The sequence below is a fragment of the Pteropus medius genome, unplaced genomic scaffold (assembly GCF_902729225.1).
Source record: "Pteropus medius unplaced genomic scaffold, Ma_sr-lr_union100, whole genome shotgun sequence".
In the NCBI taxonomy this organism is placed as follows: domain Eukaryota; kingdom Metazoa; phylum Chordata; class Mammalia; order Chiroptera; family Pteropodidae; genus Pteropus; species Pteropus medius.
This window is the reverse complement of record NW_024350924.1, coordinates 11,164,846-11,184,410: the sequence shown is the minus strand read 5'-3', so window position 1 is coordinate 11,184,410 and position 19,565 is coordinate 11,164,846. Positions and strand designations below refer to the sequence as shown.

Genomic DNA, 19,565 nt, shown 5'->3' with positions numbered 1-19,565 from the left:
CCAGAGAGGCCCAGACGGTCCCTCGGCTCTGTGGGTTCGGGGCGCTCCGGGATGCCGCAGCTCACTGTCCTCCGGTGTCTGGTACGCAGTGGGTGCACGAGCTCATTGTTTGGCAAATGAATCGTCATTTTGGGGTCGGCTCCCTGAGGTTCTGCCTTTGAAGCCCCGATGAGTCAGTGCGGGGAAAACCCGTTTCTGCACCCGGGTGTCCTCTGCCTCACCTCGGTGACCTGAAGGCAGTTTGTGTGGTTGCTGTTTGGCTTCCCGGCCCCGGCCCCCCAGGCGGTGACTGTGACGTGACTGTGGGGGGGACACGCCAGCCCCATGGCCATTCTCTCACTTCAGGTCCTGTCCTCACCTCAGTGAGTGAGGTGACAGGTAGAGGGTAAGAGGTCGTCACAGCCCCAACTCCTCGTAGTCTCAGGGCGGTGTGGATCCGCCACCTCACCTGGTCTCCCCCGGGCCCTGCAGAGTCGGGGTGGCTGGCGGACCCCGCTTTCGTCCATCAGATGCGAGCGACGAGGCGGGAGACGCCAAGCATGAGCCGTGGAAGCAGAACCTGAGCCAAAGCCAGGTCTCCGGCCCGGCACCTTCTCAGCCACTGCCCAGCACCCTCCCGAGCACGCGGGGGCAGGAGAGGGGCTGGCGCCTCCGCCCAGGTTCTCGCTGCCCGCGGCCCAGCAGGAGCGGCTCACGCCTTGGCCCAAAGTAACTGCCGCAGTTTGGAGCCGGGAGGGCTGGGGGGGTGCAGGCTGCCCCCTTATGTTCCAGAGCAGATGCCCAGGAGGTCTTGAGGTGCCGGGGCCACAGGTCTGGAGTCTGTCCCCGACTCCAGGCTGCTGGGTGTGGACCCGTCAGGACCTGCACATTTGTTCCCTGGTTGCTGGGCCACCGATGGGGTCCCCTCGGGCCTGAGCCTGTGGGCCCCTCCGCGGATCACTTTGTTTGCACTGAGGAGCAGCTCGGGGGCAGCTGTTCCCAGACTACTTGGGGTCACATCCCAGCTCCCTGGCAGACCCGCTGTGTGAAGGGGATGTCACCACGCCACCGCCTTGGGGTTTAAATGAGACGACACATACAGTCTTAACTGAGCGGCGCCTGGTCCACGGTCGGTCCCCACAAATACTGGCTGGTATTCGATCGAGAGAAGACGGGTGGTAAAATTCTCCGTGCCTACGGGAGCACATGCACCTGTGCTGACACCCCGGACGTGGCCCCAGAGGAGGCAACTGAAAGGTCTGAACTGCCCCACAGCAGGAACACCCCCTGTAGTTGAACTGACCCGCACAGAGCCACCTTCCCGGAGTGTGGACCCGAGGGCCTGGCCTGCCCTGTGCCCGCCAGGGACCTGTCATCAGCAGCTGACTCCACTCTCGGACTCGTGGCCGGGATTACTGGGATCGGAACTCCCCAGGGAGGTGGGTCCCCGCCCACTGGCTGATGGCTGAGAACAGGTGGGTCCTGAGGGCTGGGCCAGACCTATTCGTGGGGAGGTGAAGCAAACCCAAGCCAAGATTCTGGAGAGAGTTAGAGAAAACATGCCCATCTCTGCCTCCGCCTGCCCAGCTAGGACTGGGCACGGATGCCAGGCAGAGCGAGGGGAGCTTTTACTCAAAGCAAGGTGACCCACCGAGACCCCAGGAATGACCTTTCATAAAAGCAGCTGAGAGATTTGTTCGAATCTGAGCCAAGAACTCCTGGTGGGGTCAGCGGGGTGCTGGCCTGAGGAGGACAGTGGCTTCAGTGACCCGAGCAAAGGGCATCTCCAGGGGCCGCTCTCCCAGCAGGGCGCCTGGAGCTCGCGGGGCAGCCTGGTGCGTGGGCGCGGGCGCGGCGTGGGCCCCGGCTGCGCCCGCCTAGCTGTCGAGGGCTAGGCCTGTGAGTACAGGTTAGGGGTGGGGCGGGTCGAGCTGGGACCAGCTGGTTTGTCACTGCCCCACCCTGGCCACACCGTTTTGCATCTTCCTCCCCACCTCGTCCGCGCTTCTCCAGCTTCAGTCCTTTACTCTGAAGTGGATTTTTAAAAATAGGTAAAGCATGTGGCACACGGTGAGAAGTGCCGCCCTCCCGCGCCCCCGGGACACCTGTGTGGCCTCGCTAACTGGCACGTGCAGGCACATAGCTCGGTGTCTTCTTTTAGTCAGAGACTCCACTGAGAGTCTGAAAAAGGCCCTGGGTTTGTCCCTAAAACAGGGTACACAGAAAAAAGTAGTGTGCAGTTTCAGGAGGTGTTTTGTCCCACTCGACAAGGGATTCTGGTTGTGGCTTAAAAGCAACTGGGTCTGACCACATTCTGTGTCCTTAACACTATCCCCCTCAGACACACAGCCCCGACGGCCGGGGCCCTCACAGGATCGCAACAAAAGACCTTTCCTAGGCCTGGACAAAACGGCCGAGGCAGGCCAGCCACTCAGTGCCTTCTTTCAATAATTTCCTAATTTATTTAGAATAAAATGAAATCTAAACCCTTAACATGGCCTGGTCTGACCTGGTCGCATCCCACGGCTATGACCCTCTGCTTATGCTGCTCCAGCCACGCCGAGCTGCTTTCTGCTCCTTGTCGAACACGGCAAAGCTGGTCCCACCTCAGGGCCTTTGCATAAGCTGTTCCCGCAGCCTGGAAAAGTATGTCCCCTGAAAGCTACGCTGCTGGTCCCTTCCGGTGTCAGCTCCAGTGTCATACCTCTGAGAGGGCTCCCCCAGCCACCCTGCCGGATGCTGTGCCCCCACCCCGGCACCCTCCATCGCTTCACCCGAGTTTATTTTCCTCAGGGTACTTACCGCTTCTGAAGTCTTCTGATTTTTTTAGTCCTTTACTCTGTCTTCCCCCACGAGGGTGGGAGCTCCACACGGTCAGTGACTTGCCTGTCACATCTCCAGCACCTAGAACAGTGCCTGGCACACGGTCCACACTCAGCACATATCTGTGGATTGAGTAAAGAATCTTGACTCATTCTCCATCCCACCAAGGCAGCTCCAGGCCACCTCTGCCAAAATGCCTGCCTTTCCCTCATTTCTCTAGTCCCAGCTGTCCTACCCTTTTCCCAGAGCTCTGGAGCCCCTCCCTCCCAATCAGCATCTAACAAAAACTCTTTTGTGATTATGCGCCTGGGGGACTTAATCTGAGTCAATTTGGCTTCTCCAGCTCTTGCTCAGCCGAGTCCAAGGTCTGCTCAGCGTTTCCAGTGGAGCGGCCAGCAGCCCTGCTGTCTGAGAGGACACGAGCTCCACCCCAGGGGGGTCGGGGGAGCTGACTGAGGACGGCTGGGCCCCGCTCCCGCCCTCTCATTCCTGGGTCTTATGGAAACCAACGAAGACCAACCCAACGAGGAAAGCAAGGACTATTTATTCAGAACTTGCCACGGCAAGCGCATCAGCCGTGGTGCCCCACGTGTGAACAGAGACTGAAAGGCAGGCGGGGTGGGAAAGCTCCCCGGTGGACAAAGGGAGCTTCAGGTGTGACCTCAGCGGGGGCCGCCGGCACGGGGAGGCTGTGGGCGGGCTGACCAGAAGCCTGGCATCCTGTATGACTGGTTGGGGGGGGTGCATATTTGGCTTTCTCTGGTTGGTCCTAAGTTGAAGTGGGGACAAAAATTAAGGAAGCGGTCAGTGATGAATCAAGTCCTGGACGTTTTGAGTCAGTTCTTCCAGAACGTATTGTTCCGCTTCCTGGATGGTTACCAGAGATAGTCTGACTTCCCAGGAGTCTTACGGATTCCTAAGGTTTATTCCAGATAAGGAGCTGGTTTCCCGGGCAGGTGGCTGCAGGTTGCGGGTCAGCGCGGTGCTTCTCTCTGCGGCCTGCTGGCGCGTTCGGTCTCGGTCTGCGGTGCAGACCAGCCCTCGGTGGCTCACCCCACTTTCCTTGAACACACGGATGCCCTGGAAGGGGAGAATCGGCCACCTCCTTCCTGCGGCAGCTCTCTGGAGATGGCGTTCTCTGTGCCGAGGTGACAGGTGGAGTAAGGGGCCCGGCCGCCCCCGTGGGTTAGCGAGGGCAGCGACACTGCCGTGTCTGCAGAACTGTGCTCCGTGTCGCTTGGCTGGGTCAGGACAGCGAGTTGCGAGATGTGAGTCGGGCGGTCGGGACGGCCTTACGGCCAGCGTGGAAGTTCACGAGTGTGGCCGCTGTCTGCGGAAACGGGAGCGGAAGGGGACTCGGGAAGGGGACTCGCGGGCGGAGGGGCCTGAGGGCGAGTCGCTCACTCTCTGCGCCCCAGTTCTTCACCCGCAGATCCACTGTGAGGCAGACGTGGTATGTGTGAAGATGCTTGTGGGTTGTGAAGGTTTCATGGGAGGAACCAGCTGGAAAGGGCCTCCCTCATCAAAACGAGGATCCTGAATGTACCTAGGCAGTAATAATAATAATACTAAATGAGTATGAGTCGCTGCTCTGAGCCCGCGCAGAACCCCTACAACAATCCTATGAGACGGTTACTATTTCGAGCTCTGTATTACAGATGAGAAAACCGGGGCACAGAGCAGTTAAGGACTTGCCCAGGCTCACACAGTAAGTGCCAGAGGGGAGAGGAAGCTTAAATCGTGTGCTTTGCAGAAGATTAGTTGCTACTTTGCTCCCCTAAATGCTGCCTTTCTCTTCGAATGTGTCTCCTGACGCATCGCAAACCATTAGTTATAATAAAAAGTCAGCTCTTCCCAAGTGCCAGGTCCTGGGCGTTTGCAGGAATGAACCCACTCATCTTTACAATCCTCTGGGACAAGGAACCGTGATTATCATTCTCATTTTTATAGAAAACGGAAGAGCCAAGTGGCATGGCCCAGGCCTCTGACCCCGGAGCCTGCACATCCATCACTGTGACACGCCCGCTCTTGTCAACAAGCAGGGCCGTGCCTCCCCATTGGTCCAGCCCTGCTCCACACAGTGGCCCACAGCGAGGCGCCAACCCCAAGCCTGTGGGTCTCGCTTTTCTGGGTTGTATCCCCTCTTTGAGAATCTAGTGGAAGCTGCAGACACTCTCCCCAGAAAAACGCACACACACACGCTGCATCCCGTACACACTCTGGGAATATCACCGATCCCCCTCAAGCCTTTCCGTGGCCAGTGGGTGATGGCGGGGGACTTCCGGGGTTAGGGCTCCAGCCAAGGGGTACTGTCCGGTCTGGAAAGAAAAGGCCAGCCTTTGAGTTCCGAAGGTTTCACTTACTGAGAGTAGAAACAGGATTCCGTGTCCACCTTTCTCTTCTTCGCCAAGGACCAGGACAGAAAGCAGCCTGGCGGGAGGGCCCCCACCTTCGAGCAGTCCATTACCCAGCTTCTCCCCAACACCCAGACAGCTCGGCATGGCTGGAGCAGATCTCATCGTTCCACTGATTTATGCCAATGCACATTTGCAGTTTCTAATCCCAGCTGGGCCTTTAACACTACTTGGCACCCCTTACTGGTACCAGATAAACACACATCCGGTTCCCACAGCGGCCATCCCGACTCTTCTTTAATGATTCTTTGAGCCTGAAAGGTTTTCATGTGTTAGAAGCACAACCGCACGAATTTTCATTCACGTCCTCTAGGGTTTTTATCCAGTTTCTCTCTCAAGTTGTGCTCTTGACTCTTTTACGAATTTGTTGATTTATGTAGTTATTTAGAAGCTCCCATGCCCGGCGCTGGGTGGGGCTCTGTTCTCATGGAGCTTACGGCCCAGGGAGAAAGACCATCACCCAGCGAATAATCACAAATACCACTAAAGGGAAAGTAGAGAGTATTATCGAATGTGTTGATGTGGGGGTTTCAGGAAGGCCTCCCTGAGGAAGTGACATTTAAAACCGAGACTTGCAGGATGATATGTCAGTTAGGAATGCTTTGGGCTACACACAGCAGACAACCGAACAGTGAAAGCATGAGGATGTTTATTTCCTCGAGGAGCCTGGGAGCAAAGGGTTCAGGGTTTTTAAGAGGCTCAACAATATCGAGGGCCATGAGTTGACATCTCTGCCATTTTCTTTGGCTTTTCCCGCAGTCGTTGTTCAGCCTCGGTCAAGGCTGCCACGGATTCAAGTGTGACTTTCTTACATAACCTCATCCCGAAACAGAGAAGAGAGAAAGGGCTCTGGTTCCCAAACTGCTCTCTTTAAAAATTCATCCACAAGTTCCCAGGAGTTTTTCTTTTGTGTCTTTTTACCCTACAGTGGGCCACATGCCCACCGTGGATAGGCAAAGAGGAAGGGCATTACTGTGACCGACGTGGACTTGCCGTGATGTATCCCACAGCGCAGTGAGGGCACCACCGTCTCTGAAGACACTGCTCCTCCTGGACTCCTCGACTGAGGGTAAAAGGGACCACCAATTCTGGATGTGGAAGCCTAGATAAGTCAAACAAACCCTCATACTAATAAAAGCTTAAAAAAAAAAAAATCCTAGACGGTCGTCTTAAAAGCATCAGAGAAGTTACGAGATGGGAGGAGCTGCTGAACTGAGGTGCCGAGTTACCGAAGAGGACAGCAACGTGAAGGCTTCCGGACGGCTGCTCATGCCCGGGCTCTTTCTGCTCAGGAAAAGTCTCAGCTGCAATTCTGGTACCCTCGAGTGGCTAGGGTGGATTTTCAGAGTCAGAGTCCTGCCAAGAATGAGGACCTCAGTAAACACTTCTCTGCTTTGGGTGTGAAGCCGAAAGGCTTCACGCCAGGAGTGAGAGACCCAGAAAATCTCAGTCCTGGAACTTGATTTAAGGTGGTTCCTGCTTGCTCGTGCCTTGAGGAACCAGCAAAAAAAAAAAAAAGTTCTCCTTAGAGGAAGACAATATTATCTTGAGACTCAAAGCATTTCTATAAATAATCTTTCAAAAACAAGGTCTAATAAAGTAACCCAAGGATATAAGATAGCATGAATGAGAACAGTCAGTACAATAGATAATAGAAATAGACTCACAGGGTCTCCAGATATTGAAATTATCAGCATAGATTACAAAACAATTCTGCTTATATGTTCAAGGAATAGAAGCCAAGAATGGAAAATTTGGCTGGAACTAGTAACTTAAAAAAAAAAAAGATGTAGCATATTTAAACAGGAAAACAAATGTAAAATCTGGAATTAAACCTATAATAACCCAAATTAAGAATGGAAACAGACAGTTTTAGCAGTAGATTAGAAAGAGCAGAAGGGAAAATGAATAGACTGGAATATAGGTCAAAGAAAATATCGAGAATGACGCATAATGGAGTAAAAAGGTAGAAAATGCAGAGGAGTGGCATGAGACATGAATGTCACAATAAAAAGGTCTAAACTAGAGCTTCATAGGAAAGGAAAAAAAGAACATAGGCAACAGTTGAAGGAAAAATGACTCAGAATTTTCCAGAACTGATGAAACACACCAAATCATACATTTAGGAATCTAACAAATCCCAGGCAGGATTAAAGAACAAAAAACCAAAAAACTCCGTGGCCTTACACATTATAGTGAAACTGCAGGAAATCAAAGACAGAAAAAACAAAACAAACAAACAAAAAAACAGTAAAAGCTGAACAAAACAGATAAATTACCTTCAAACGCCACCACATTTGCAGGATTCACACTTCCCGATTTTAAAGCTTACTATAATCGAGACAGTGTGGCATTGGCATAAGACATACAGGCCAACGGGACAGAATTCAGGGTCCAGATTAAATTCTCACATTTATGATCAACTGATTTTCCACGTGGGTGCCAAAAAGTCAGTGAGAGAAAGAACAGTCTTTCAACAAATGGGTCTGGGACCACTGTCTATCCACATACAAATGGAATGAAATTGGACCCCTCGCTCATGTCACGTAAGTGAATTGTATCTCAGTGAAGCAGGTGTCAAACATTAACTCAAAATAGGTCAAAGACTTAAGTGTAAGAGCTAATATTGTAAAATGTTTAGAATAAAACAAGGAGTAAATAATAGCCCCAAATGGAAACAACCCAAATGTCCATCAGCTGATGAATGGGTAAATAAAATGTGTGATATCCATAAAATGGAAAATTATTCAGCATAAAAGAAACAAAGTGCTGATACCTGCTACAATATGATGAACCTTGAAAATATTACGCTAAGTAAAAATAAGCCATACAAAAAGCCACGTATTGAATGATTCCCTTCACATGAAATTTAAAGAAGAGGTGAATATCTATAGGGATAGAAAGTAGATTAGGGGTTGTCTAGGGTTGGCCGTGGGGGTGGTTGGGGAATGAGGATGACTGCTGTCTTTTCAGGGTGATAAAAGTGTTCTAAAATGGATTGTGGTGATGGTTAGAGAATTTTCGTGAATACGCTGAAAACTTTTGAATTGTATTCCTGAAATGAGTGAGATATATGGTAAGTGAATTACGTCTCAGTGAAGGTGCTGCCAAAAAAAAAAAAAAAAAAAAAAAAAAAAAACACAGAATAGGGGGGACGAAGGGAAACTAATATAAATTTAAATCCAAAAATATCACTAATTATACTAAATGTAAATGGACCGGTGAACCAGTTAAAGGACACTGGTTGTCTGACTGGATTTTTGAAAATTTAATTAAACTTACTGGGGGTGACACTGGTCACCGACATCATCTAGAGTTCAGGTACACACTTCTGTGATGCAGCATCCGTGTGCTCACCACCGGCCTCCTTCCGTCGCCATATATGAATTTTTAACATTCCAACTATTTTACATCCAACTACATGTTCTAAAGAGGGACAGGTCATAATTAGAAAAAGGGACAATTTATAATTATAAAAATTATAAAAATGATCACATCACCAAGAAGATACAATTCTAATATGTTGTACCTAATAACATGATCCCAATGTGTTTAAAGCAAAAATTAAAATGAATAAACATCCAAGCCTAGGAGAGATTTTCACATGCTCTTTCAGTAGACAAAATCAGTGAAGATATAGAAGGTTTGAATAACACTATTAACTAACTTTACCAAATAAATATATAGAACATTATACCTAAAAAACTGCAAAATACACATTCCCCTCAAACACACATAGTATTTACCATAACTGGCCATAGACTAAGCCATAAAACTGCTTTCGACAAATTCAAAAGACTGAAATCATTCAGAGTTTATTCTTTGGCTACAGCGCAATTATGCTAGAAATAAAAACAAAAGGCTAGCTAGGAAATCTCGTATGTTTGGTAATAAAACAATATACTTCTAAATAATCCATGGATCAAAGAAGAAATTATAATGACATTTGAAAGTCTGAACTTAATAATTTTAAAATACTACATATTAAAAGTTGTGGGATACAAGCTATTCTTTTGAGAGGAATTTATAGCCTTTCATAGTTACGCTAGAAAAGAAGAAAAGCTGGAAACTAATGAACTAAATATGCCTCAAAAGTAAGTAAAAGGAACAGCAAATTAAACCTGATGGAATTTAAAAGGAAATAATAAGCTAAATTGAAAACATACACATAACACAACAAAAATGAAACAAATTGGTACCTTGAGAAGACTAAAGAAACTGATAAACCTTTGGTGAGATGAAGAGGAAAAAGAGAGAGAGAGAGAGAGAGAGACAGAGAGACAGAGAGACAGAGAGACAGAGAGAGAGAGAGAGAGACAGAGAGAGACAGAGAGACAGAGAGAGAGACAGAGAGACAGACAGAGGGAAAGCACAAACGGACCCTGTCAGGGGAGCTGTCGTCCCTGCAGAAATTAAAAAGAAGCCAAGGGGATGTTATGAAGTTTATGCTAAAAGCATTTGAAAATCTGTATGACGTGGATAAATTCCCAAGGGGGAAAAAGACAGTTTATGAAATTTTACCAAAGAAGAATAAATTCTGAATAGACCAATAACTTAAAAGAACTGAAATCCTAGTTAAACATCTTGCCATGCCTCCTGTCTCCAGGGCCTGTGAGTTTAATAATTCTTTTCCCTGAGCCGTTCTTCTTGTTCCCTGACTGGCAATCTCATAAAAACCACAAAACACATAATCTTCATACCAAAGCCCGATAAAGACAGTGTGAGGAAGAAAAATTACAGGTAAATCCCATTTATGAACAAGGACACAAAAATTCTTAACACAGTATGAGGAAGTTGAATCCAGCAATACATAAAAAAATCATACATCATATCCAAGTTGTATTTATTATTATTTTAGTAATGCAAACTAAGTTTAACATTTAAAAAAATCAATGAATGGATTTACCACGTTAATAAACTGAATAAGAAAAAATCATCTCAATAGCTGAAGGAAAATTACTTAGTAAAATTCAAAATATATTTATGATATAAACTCTTAGCAAACTGTGAATAAAAGAGGACTTTCTTAATATGGTGAAGGCTCCCTACCAAGCAGCAACAGCAAACATCGTTTAGTGGTGAAATGCTGAAAGCTTTTCCTTTGAGATCAGTGACTTGCTGCTGGACAGCAAATCACTTCGACACGGAGTGGACTGAAGCAACAAACGGCATCTTACAGATTCTGTGCATTAGGAATTTGGAAATGGCCTGAGTGGCTCTGGCTCAGGGTCTCTGGGGAGGTTTTAGTCCAGAAGTCGGCTGGGCCGCATCCTCCGAAGGCTTGACTGGGGCCAGAGGCTCCTTCGAGGTCGCTCACATGGCTGTTAGCAGGAGGCCTGGGTTCTTGTCATTGGCTGGAGTCCTCGGTTTCGTACCACATGGACCCCTGCTCACAAGACGGCAGCCGGCTTCCCCCAGAACCGGTTTCCAAGAAAGGCAGACACCACTGTGTCCTCTATGCCCTTGCCTCAGAAATGACACACCATCGCTTCTGCCATGCTCAACTGGTCACGCGAACAATAGAAGGGACTGTACGGGGTGTGAACACCAGCAGGTCGGGCTCACGGGGCCACCTCGGAGGCTGGCTACCACCATCAGGAACGAGAGAAGGTCAGGACACCCTCGATCTCTACTTCCCATCAACATTACTTGGAGGTTGTCCACGGTAGTAAAAAAAGAAAACGAAATAAGAGGCAAAAGGATTAGAACGAAGAAACAGAACTGTGGGTATTCACAGTGGACACGACTGTGTGCACAGAAAACCAGCTGAGAGGCATCTACCCTCCCCCGCCCCGAACCCCCACAGCCACCTCTGGGCCTGAGCCTGGGCCCCTGCCCTGCAGTTTTCCAAACACCAATTCCACTGGGAGAGAGTTAATTACGTCCCAGGTGATGGGCAAGGTTGTCCTGAAAAGGCTGACAGATAGGAAAAGATAAACCTTCAGATTACAAAAGGGAAAAAAGTCTACACAATGTAAAAAGGAAGCAAAAGAGAGTTAAATAAAAACCAAACAGAGACCAGAAGACACCTCAACGAAAAGGAAGCGGGAGGCGGGGAGGCAGGAGACGCTGGAAGCAGGGAGGGCCCCGCGGTGCGCGCGGGAGCAAGGGAAGCCAAATCTGGGACATGTCACACCAGGTCTCGGGGGGCCCTGTACCCTTCCTTCAAAAAGGTTATAAACTACTTCGTCAATGCATGGTTTCAGTAGCCCTGGAAACAAATCTTTAGGTTTTTTTGGTAGCGAAAAACCTTAAAACAAATTTTCAAGAAGGAAGAAATGCTACCTCACGTCATAGTTTTTTACGAATTTACATCAGTATGAACTTTTTTTTTATGAGGTTGCAGATTTTTCTGTACAACCATAAATTAGCAGCATACTGAATTAAGGGAGACTTTTATCGTCTTAAGTGGAAACTTAAAATTTCATAGGCAGGGAAGGGGGGTAGTTTTTATAACAGATAAATTTCGATGAAATAAAAAACATAAACCAATGGCAATTTAGAATCATAATCGTGCATTTAACATGTGTTAAACATTTTAAATGCTACCTTCTATACCCTAGTCTTAAAAAATAACTCTGTCGAAGCATAATCTGCTCATCATATCGTTCAAGTGTACAATTCAATATTTTCAGTAAATTTACTAAGTTGTATAACCATCACCGTAAAACGGTTTTAAAATATTGTCATGACTCTAATGCGATCCGTCACGCTCACTGACTCAATCCTATTCTTCCTCTCCTACCCCAGGCAACCACTAATCCGTCTCTCTAGCTTTGCCTTTCCTGGACATTTCCTATACACAGAATCATACGATATGATTCTGAGCATAATGTTTTTGACGTTCATCCATGCCATAGCATGTACCTACCTGCATTTTGTTTCTTTTAATTGCTGAATTATATTCCATTGTATGAACATACCACCTTTTTTCTGTTTCCAGGTGATGAACATTTTGGATGTTTCCAATCTGGTTTCCATCATGGTTATTATAAATAATGCTGCTGAGAACATCTGTGTGCAGCTCCTTATGTAGATATGTTTTCATTTCCCTTGGGTAGATACCGAAGAATGAAGTGACTGGGTCATATGGTAAATGGATATTTAACCTTTTAAGAAACCACCAGTTTTCCAAAGCAACTATACCATTTTTTTATCCCCACCAGCAATGTCTGAAGCTTCTCTTCTCCTCAACCTTGTCAACATTTGTTATTGTCTGTCTTTTTGATTATGGCCATTTTAGTGGGTAGAAATGGTACCTTGTTGTGGTTTGATTTGCATGTCCCTAATCATTAATGATATTGAGCATCTTGTCACTTGCTTATTAACTATTTCTTTTTATATCTTTTAGGTGAAAAGTCTATTCAATTGTTTTGTTCAGTTTTTGACCGTTTTTATTATGAGGTAGACGAGTTCTGGATATTCTCTTCTGGACATACAGCCAGAAGAGAGGTCAGTAGAACTGTCTCTTAAACAACTCTCCTTGGTCTTGGATGCCCCTCTCAGGGTGATGTGCTAGACTAATATCTCTTAGCGGTAGTCTAGCGTTTCCTAATAACATTGATAATGTGCTAAGAAGGCTCTGAGTATGTGGCGCATATAATATTAAAATTGAAAAAATTAGATTAACATTGTCTGTATTTCCTATGGCTGCTGTAACAAATTGCCATAAATCGAGTGGCTTAAAACAACAGAAGTTTATTTTCTTATAGCTCTGGAGGCCAGCGGTCCAGAAGTCCGAGGCCAGAGTCCTTCGGAGCTAAAATCAAGGTGTCAGTAGGGCTGGTTCTTTCTGAAGGTTCCAGGGCAGAATCTTTTGCTCGTTTCTTCCAGTTCCTGCTGGCTGCCCACATTGGTCACTCCAGTCTCTCCTTGCATAGTCTAATTCCTCCTCCTCCTTGTTTATTATCATATCTGATCTGCCTCCTGCTTATGAGGGCCTCTGTGATTACATGGATCACTGTGCCTCCTCAAGGTCCATACCCTGAGTCACACTGCAAAGTCCCTTTGGCCGTGCAAGGTTATATTCACAGGTTCCAGAGATTAGGATTTGGATAACCCTGGGGGCCACTGCTCAGCCTACCACACCATCCAATGGAAATATAATATAATGTGAGCCACAAACACAAGCCACATATGTAATTTCAAATGTTTTAGTAGCCACATTTTTAAAATAGTAAAATGAAGTGAAATTAATTTTAATAATATATTTCATTTAACCCAATACCCAAAATATCACATCAACATGTAATCGACACAAAAATTATTAATGAGATAGCTTGCTTTTTTGTCAGACTAAGTCTCTGAAACCCACTGCAACTCAGACCAGCCCCATTTCAAGTGCTAGATACTCGCGAGTGACTGGCGGCTAGTGTAGTGGACAACACGGTCAACTACTGAACTGGAAAGTCACTGGAACAACATGGCTTTTCTGTTTTTAATACTTACATAAAAGAACTGTATGAATTCTTCCTAACATTGATGTCTGATCATTAAACAATAGCCAAGATACTCTTGAAGAAGAACAAAGTGGGAGGACTTGCCCTGGAGATATCAAAATTTGTTCCAAAGCTAGAGACTACGTCGCGTTGTGCGAGAATGAACAAAGAACAGAGGGTCCGGAAACAAATCTATGCAAAAAAGCACGCGTGACTCATGACGCAGAGCAGCAGAGAAACGACGGTCTTTTCAACAAATGGTGCTGGCAAAACTGATTCTCCAAATGGAATAAAACATGAATCATGACTCCTACTTCCCAGTATAAATAAAAATCAACTCCAGGTGGATACTAGTCTTACTGAGGTAGGGAAAACAATAACACTTTTCAAAAGATAAAATAGGAGAGGATCTTTGTGACCTGGGTGTAGAAGGTAATTTTTTAAAACAGAAGGAAAAGGTGCTAAACATAATGGCAACTATATTAAGTTTAAGAATATCCTTTTATCAAGGACACTATTAAGAGAGTGAACAAGCAAGCCACAGAGCGGGTAAGATATTTCCAGCATATTACATGCCGAAAAGTTCATGTCCAGAATAAAGAACAACAAATCAATAAGGAAAAGTCTAACAGAAAAAATATGTATGAACTTTGAGCAGGTAAGATGTCTAAATGGCCAATAAATGTATAAAAAGGTGCTCAACCTCATTTACAGTCATGGAAATGCAAATTAAACCCACAATGAGAAATCAATACAAATTCACCAGGATGACTAATTCACCAGGATGGCTAAACAGATGCACGACGTCAAGATCTGGTAAAGGTGTGGGAAGGAGGAACTCTCATACCCGGCCGACAGGGGTAAAAGTTAGCACGACCACTTTGGCATTATCTAGTTAGGCTGAAGAGATTCTCTGAGCCAGTAATTCAACTCCTGGCTGTATACCCAACAGAGATGCATGCAAAATGGACTATTTTTATATTAATATATTTGAAAGCACCTAAAACTGGAAAAAAAAAAAAAAACCCCAACAATATCCATCAAGAGTAGAAGGGATAAATTGTGGTATATTTCTAAAAATGAAACGCTACATAAAAATGAATGAACTAAAGGTATATGGAATAACACGAATGCACGCTTAAAAAGGCACACGCACACAAAATACACTGTCTGATTCCATTCTTATAACATTAAAAAATGGGCAAAATTAAATGACCGTGCATTATTCACGAAAGCCAAAAGATGGAAAGTGTCCATTAACAGATAAATGGATATACAAAATGCAGTGTATCCACACAATGGGATATTATTCTGCCATACAAAGGAATGAAGTTCTGAGACATGCTACATGAATCTTGAAAACATGCTAAGTGAAATAAGCAGGACACAGAAGTACCTACATAGATTCAAGGTACTTACATGAGACTCCTAGAAGAGGCAAGTTCACACGGACAGAAAGTGGACTGTAGGTTACCAGGAGCTGGGGGAGGAGAGAATGGGGGAGTTATCGCTTAATGGTTATAGATTTCCGTTTGGGTGATGGAAAAGTTTAGAAATAGATAGGACGGCTGCACAAAGTTATGAATGTAATGATGCCCTCTGAATTCAATTCCTAGCTGTATACCCAATAGAAATGTATGCAATATGGACTATGTACTTAAAAATGGTTAAAATGGCAAATTTGTTATATATATATTTTACCACAATCTTAAAAAATTAATAATGTAATATACCGAAAACCACTGAACTGTATACTTTAAGTGGGTGAATTGTATGGTTATGTGAATTACATCTCAATAAAGCTTTTTAAAAAATCTAAATGATTGTTCTGGGGATTCGTTTTTAGGTGGCAAAGCTATAAAAAAAAAAAGCGAGTAAGTGATTACTATAAATACCAGGAGAGCAGGATGGTGCTACTTTACCAGGGTTGGGGGAGTCTGTGACCAGAAGGTGGCCTTGTGGGGGGCATCTGGGGTGCTGGCAATGTCCTTCCCTTGACCTGGGTGGTTGATGCAGGGAGCTTCACTTTATAATAATCTATTGAACTATACGTTTAGGTTTAGCACACTTTTTAAATGTGTTATTTTTCACAATGTTTTTAAATTTAAAATTCGGCAAGAACGAAGTATTGGGCGTTGGAGGAGGACGGCTTATTCAGTAGACGAGACGCGTCTGCCACAGGGGAACACAGCTTGCTCATTTGAGTTCCATTCGGGGAGAGCAGCTGTCAAAGCCTCAGACGCACAGAAGAATGTGGTGAACTTGAGGGACTGAAAGGTGACGCCCCAGTTCCACCAAGGCTTGGAAATCAAGACTGAAGAGGTGTGCATGACAAAGTCAGAGGGCTGGGCGGAGGCCAGAGGGTGGACGGCCAGGCAGCCATCTGGGTGTTTTAGACATTGTCTTAAGGGAACGGTGCGACGCCCTTGAGGGGTTTTAAAGTAGTGAAGTGGCCTGACTGAATCAACAGCTCTTTCTGCCGGGAACACCGGGACCAGATTGAACATGGCGGGAGTAGGAAGGAGCCAGGAGACCGGTTATGAACCAGTTTCAATGATCACGAAGGCTGGTGGAGGCTTGGCCCAGGGTGGAGGGAGCGGAGAGGCGAGGGACACGGTGTCCTTGTGTCCCATGTGTATTGAACAAGTGTTTGTGTCTACACACAGCAGATTCTTTTATGTAGTTAAAAACACTTTGTTATACTGTTTCCTCTATTATGTACCTTACTCTATACAGTACACACTTGTACACGTTTGTACATGCATTTCATGTACAGAGCTGTGCACACCAAACCACAACTACTGTACTTTATCAGTGATTTATTTCCAAAGGTTATACTGACTGTGACTTCTGCCTTACGTAATTACTTTAGAACCTCACTTCGAGGTAAGGAGCAGTTCTATTGTTGATGGACTTATATTTAGATTTGGTGAGCGACTAGAATGGAAAAGGGGAAGGAGAAAGGATGATTTCCTCACGTCTCTTGCCTAAAAAACTGAGATGGTGGTCCTATTATTTGAAATGGGGCCCACCAGGGGAGGAACAGTTGGACGGCAGAGATGATAAGCTCATTTTTCTTAACATTTTATGAAAATTTTCAAAAATGTAGAAAGGTTGACAGATTGTATAGCGAACACTCATATATCCCCCACCCAAATCCTTCAACTCACTTATTACTATAGTTTCTTCCTCACCTCTTCCCACGTACCCAGAGTTCATTTTTGAACAAAGTGAATTTGTGGTATCTACAGGACTTCCAAGTGTTCTCAGAGGCCACTAGTCTACTGTAGAGAAGTACGTTTAATGAGCAGGTGACACAATGCTGCCTCTCCTTCTGTGCCTCCCATTCACACTCACTTGCCTAGAATCTGGCTTTGGCATCTTGCTTCGGAAGGTGGTTTCACTGAGGACGCTAACAATGAACTTACTATCTTCCTCCTGTGAAACTGCTCCTCTTCCTGTGTATCTTACACTACAGTTACTCAAACCTGGAACTTGGGAGTCATCCCCGACATCTGCAGCAGACAGGGTGTGTCAATCCTATCTCCTAAATATCTTTAAAAGACGCCCCTCCCTCTTCATCCCTGTACTGCTGACGAAGTGCTAGATCTCAGAGTTCCTAACAGGTTAGTGATACAGTTGCCACCTGGGAACCGGTCCCTGTCTCCACCCTCTCTCCAGCTCATCTATTCCTATCCACCTGCCTATCTAATTTATCTTTAAAACTCTGTTCACATCACTTTTCTTTCTCAGTTCTTCACAGGTGCTTACTCCCAGGTGGCATGACTTCTATAGTCCTTCAAGATCTTCCAGAAAGCATGAGTAAGCCTAAATCTGTAACCTCTGCCTAGCTACTCCCCCACACCACTTTTAACTACTTAGTGGCTCTTCAAATATGCCAACCACACTTTCTGCTTCACGGCCTTCTCTGAGAAGACATCCCTGAAAGCCAGGTTTGGTATCTCCTACCAGATAATAGGTCTGTCATTAGATATTCAAGTCTCCACGTAGCTAAAAATCCTTCAGGAGGTGTTTCCGTCTTCTTTATAGCCAGAATGCTTAGCACTCTTCCTAACACAAAACGGACACTCTAGTCTACTTTAGCTGAACTTTACATACAACCAGGGCTTTGTAAACCTCCCTTTTCCTTCCAGGAAAATCCTACTCAAGCTTGAATTCCTCCATGAAGCTGTCCCGGGCCCCTCCAAGTAATTTGGGGCTCTGACTCCCTTTATCCACCGCCCTTAACTTAATAAATTATATTTTAATAGCTTATCTATACAACTAACTTCGGTAAACGTTGACACTTTCACCTTCTGTTGGTAACTAACAGCAATCCTGCTCATGCTTCCCGGCTCTATTCAAAGCCACTTGCTCCTCTGACTCGTTCGCAGACACCCACAGAGAGAGGTCAGCTCACGATGCTGATATTCTTTCGTCACGGCTGTGTGCCCCTGCGTCCCCGGCTCCCTTCCTCTCCTCCCCGGAAGCCTGGGACGGTGGTCCTACCCGTCTCGAAATTCCCCTGCAGTACTTGAAGCTGCGCTTTATAATGTGGCCTATCTCCGGGAAGCTCCAGGAGGGACAGAACCCTTCGGAGACGTCCTCTTCTGCGGACCCGACGGGCGTCCGGCCACCAGCCCCGGCTCCGCCCCTTCCCGGGAGCTCTTCGCGACCCGAGCGCCGAAGACAGACGAGCGGGTGGGCGGGGCAAAGAGCCGGCCCCGCCTTCCCCCGCCCAGTCTCTGGGTCCTAGCGTCCGTCGGAGCGACGCCGGACGTCCGCGCAGGCGCAGGGACGCACTTGGCGCGCACGACGCACGCGCGAGGCTGAGCTCGCCCGGGCTCGGGGGCCGGGGCTTCCGGAGCAAGGGCGGGACCCAGCGGGGCTCTCGCCCGCTTACTGGTCCTCGTGCTGACGGACTGGAGAAGGAACCGCTAAGACGCTGCCTGTTCAGAAACAGCTTTCGGGGCAAAATACCAATGAATAAATAAAAGAGGGTGGAGGAGGAGAGACGGGAGCGGTGGTGCTGTCTTGGGCCCCTTGGAGCTCAGCTTGTCCCTGGCTGGGGCAGGACGGTGGGCCTTGGTTCACCCTGTTCTGCCCTAACCGGGACCGGGGAAGTCCCTCTCTCTGGACTGTTGCCCTGGCAGCGGAGTCACAGGTGACTCGTCCCCACGAGACCGGAGTCTTCATTCCGGTTCTTTCAGCTCCGGTTTCCTGGGGGGGCGGGGGGCAGCCTCGAAGGCCTGGAGAGCTCCGCTACCCTGTGGTCCAGCTCAGATCTGGCGGCTACAGCCCCCTCCCCTCGGCATTGGCGCGACGCTCTCCGAGCTGGCCTCCCGGGTTCCAGCCTGGCTGGCTGCCGACTAGACTTTATAGAAGGCAGATCGGAACACATCCTCTTCCTGAAACCGCTGGTGCCCTTGCAGGCGGAGGCGCCAAGATCCACTTTAAAACCTGCTGACCGGGCATTCGTGATGAGCTCCCGCTTATCTTTCCAGCCCCATCTGGGAGGTACAAACACCACCAAAGAGTCAGGCCCTTTCAGCCTTCGTGCTTCTACAAGAGCTGTCCCGCCTTCCCTGGCCGTACCTCTCCCCGTGCGCCCTCTATTTCTCTCCCAGGGAAGATCCGACCTCACCTGGGGCCTTATCCAGGGCACCCTGCCCTACTCCCGCCTCCGTGACCTGAGCTTATGGGCGCGCTGGAAGCCCTGTACCACGCCACTCCTCACACCTGCTTGGCTCCTGGAATGCAAGCGACCTCATGGAAGGGACTGTGTATCCCTGTCAAGCACAGTGGACATCCATAGTTCAATAGATGGATGATGAATGAATCAACGCATGGTCTCTAAGGATCAAGAGTGAAGATTAAAATATATCAGGCAGGGAGGGCTGTGGCATTTGGA

The 19,565-nt window shown here is 47.2% G+C and overlaps 1 protein-coding gene across 1 annotated transcript; it reads right to left on the bottom strand.

Moving 5' to 3' along the window:
- Nucleotides 1-584: 584 nt before the first annotated feature.
- LOC120584948 (uncharacterized) lies at nt 585-19,425 on the bottom strand. Its single transcript, XM_039841006.1, has 6 exons — nt 19,394-19,425; nt 18,921-19,164; nt 18,164-18,683; nt 15,074-15,134; nt 2,782-2,924; nt 585-1,129 (listed from the first exon to the last, which is right to left on the bottom strand). The coding sequence occupies exons 1-6, from the start codon at nt 19,423-19,425 to the stop codon at nt 984-986; spliced, it is 1,146 nt and encodes a 381-aa protein (XP_039696940.1). The 3' UTR covers nt 585-983.
- Nucleotides 19,426-19,565: the final 140 nt, after the last annotated feature.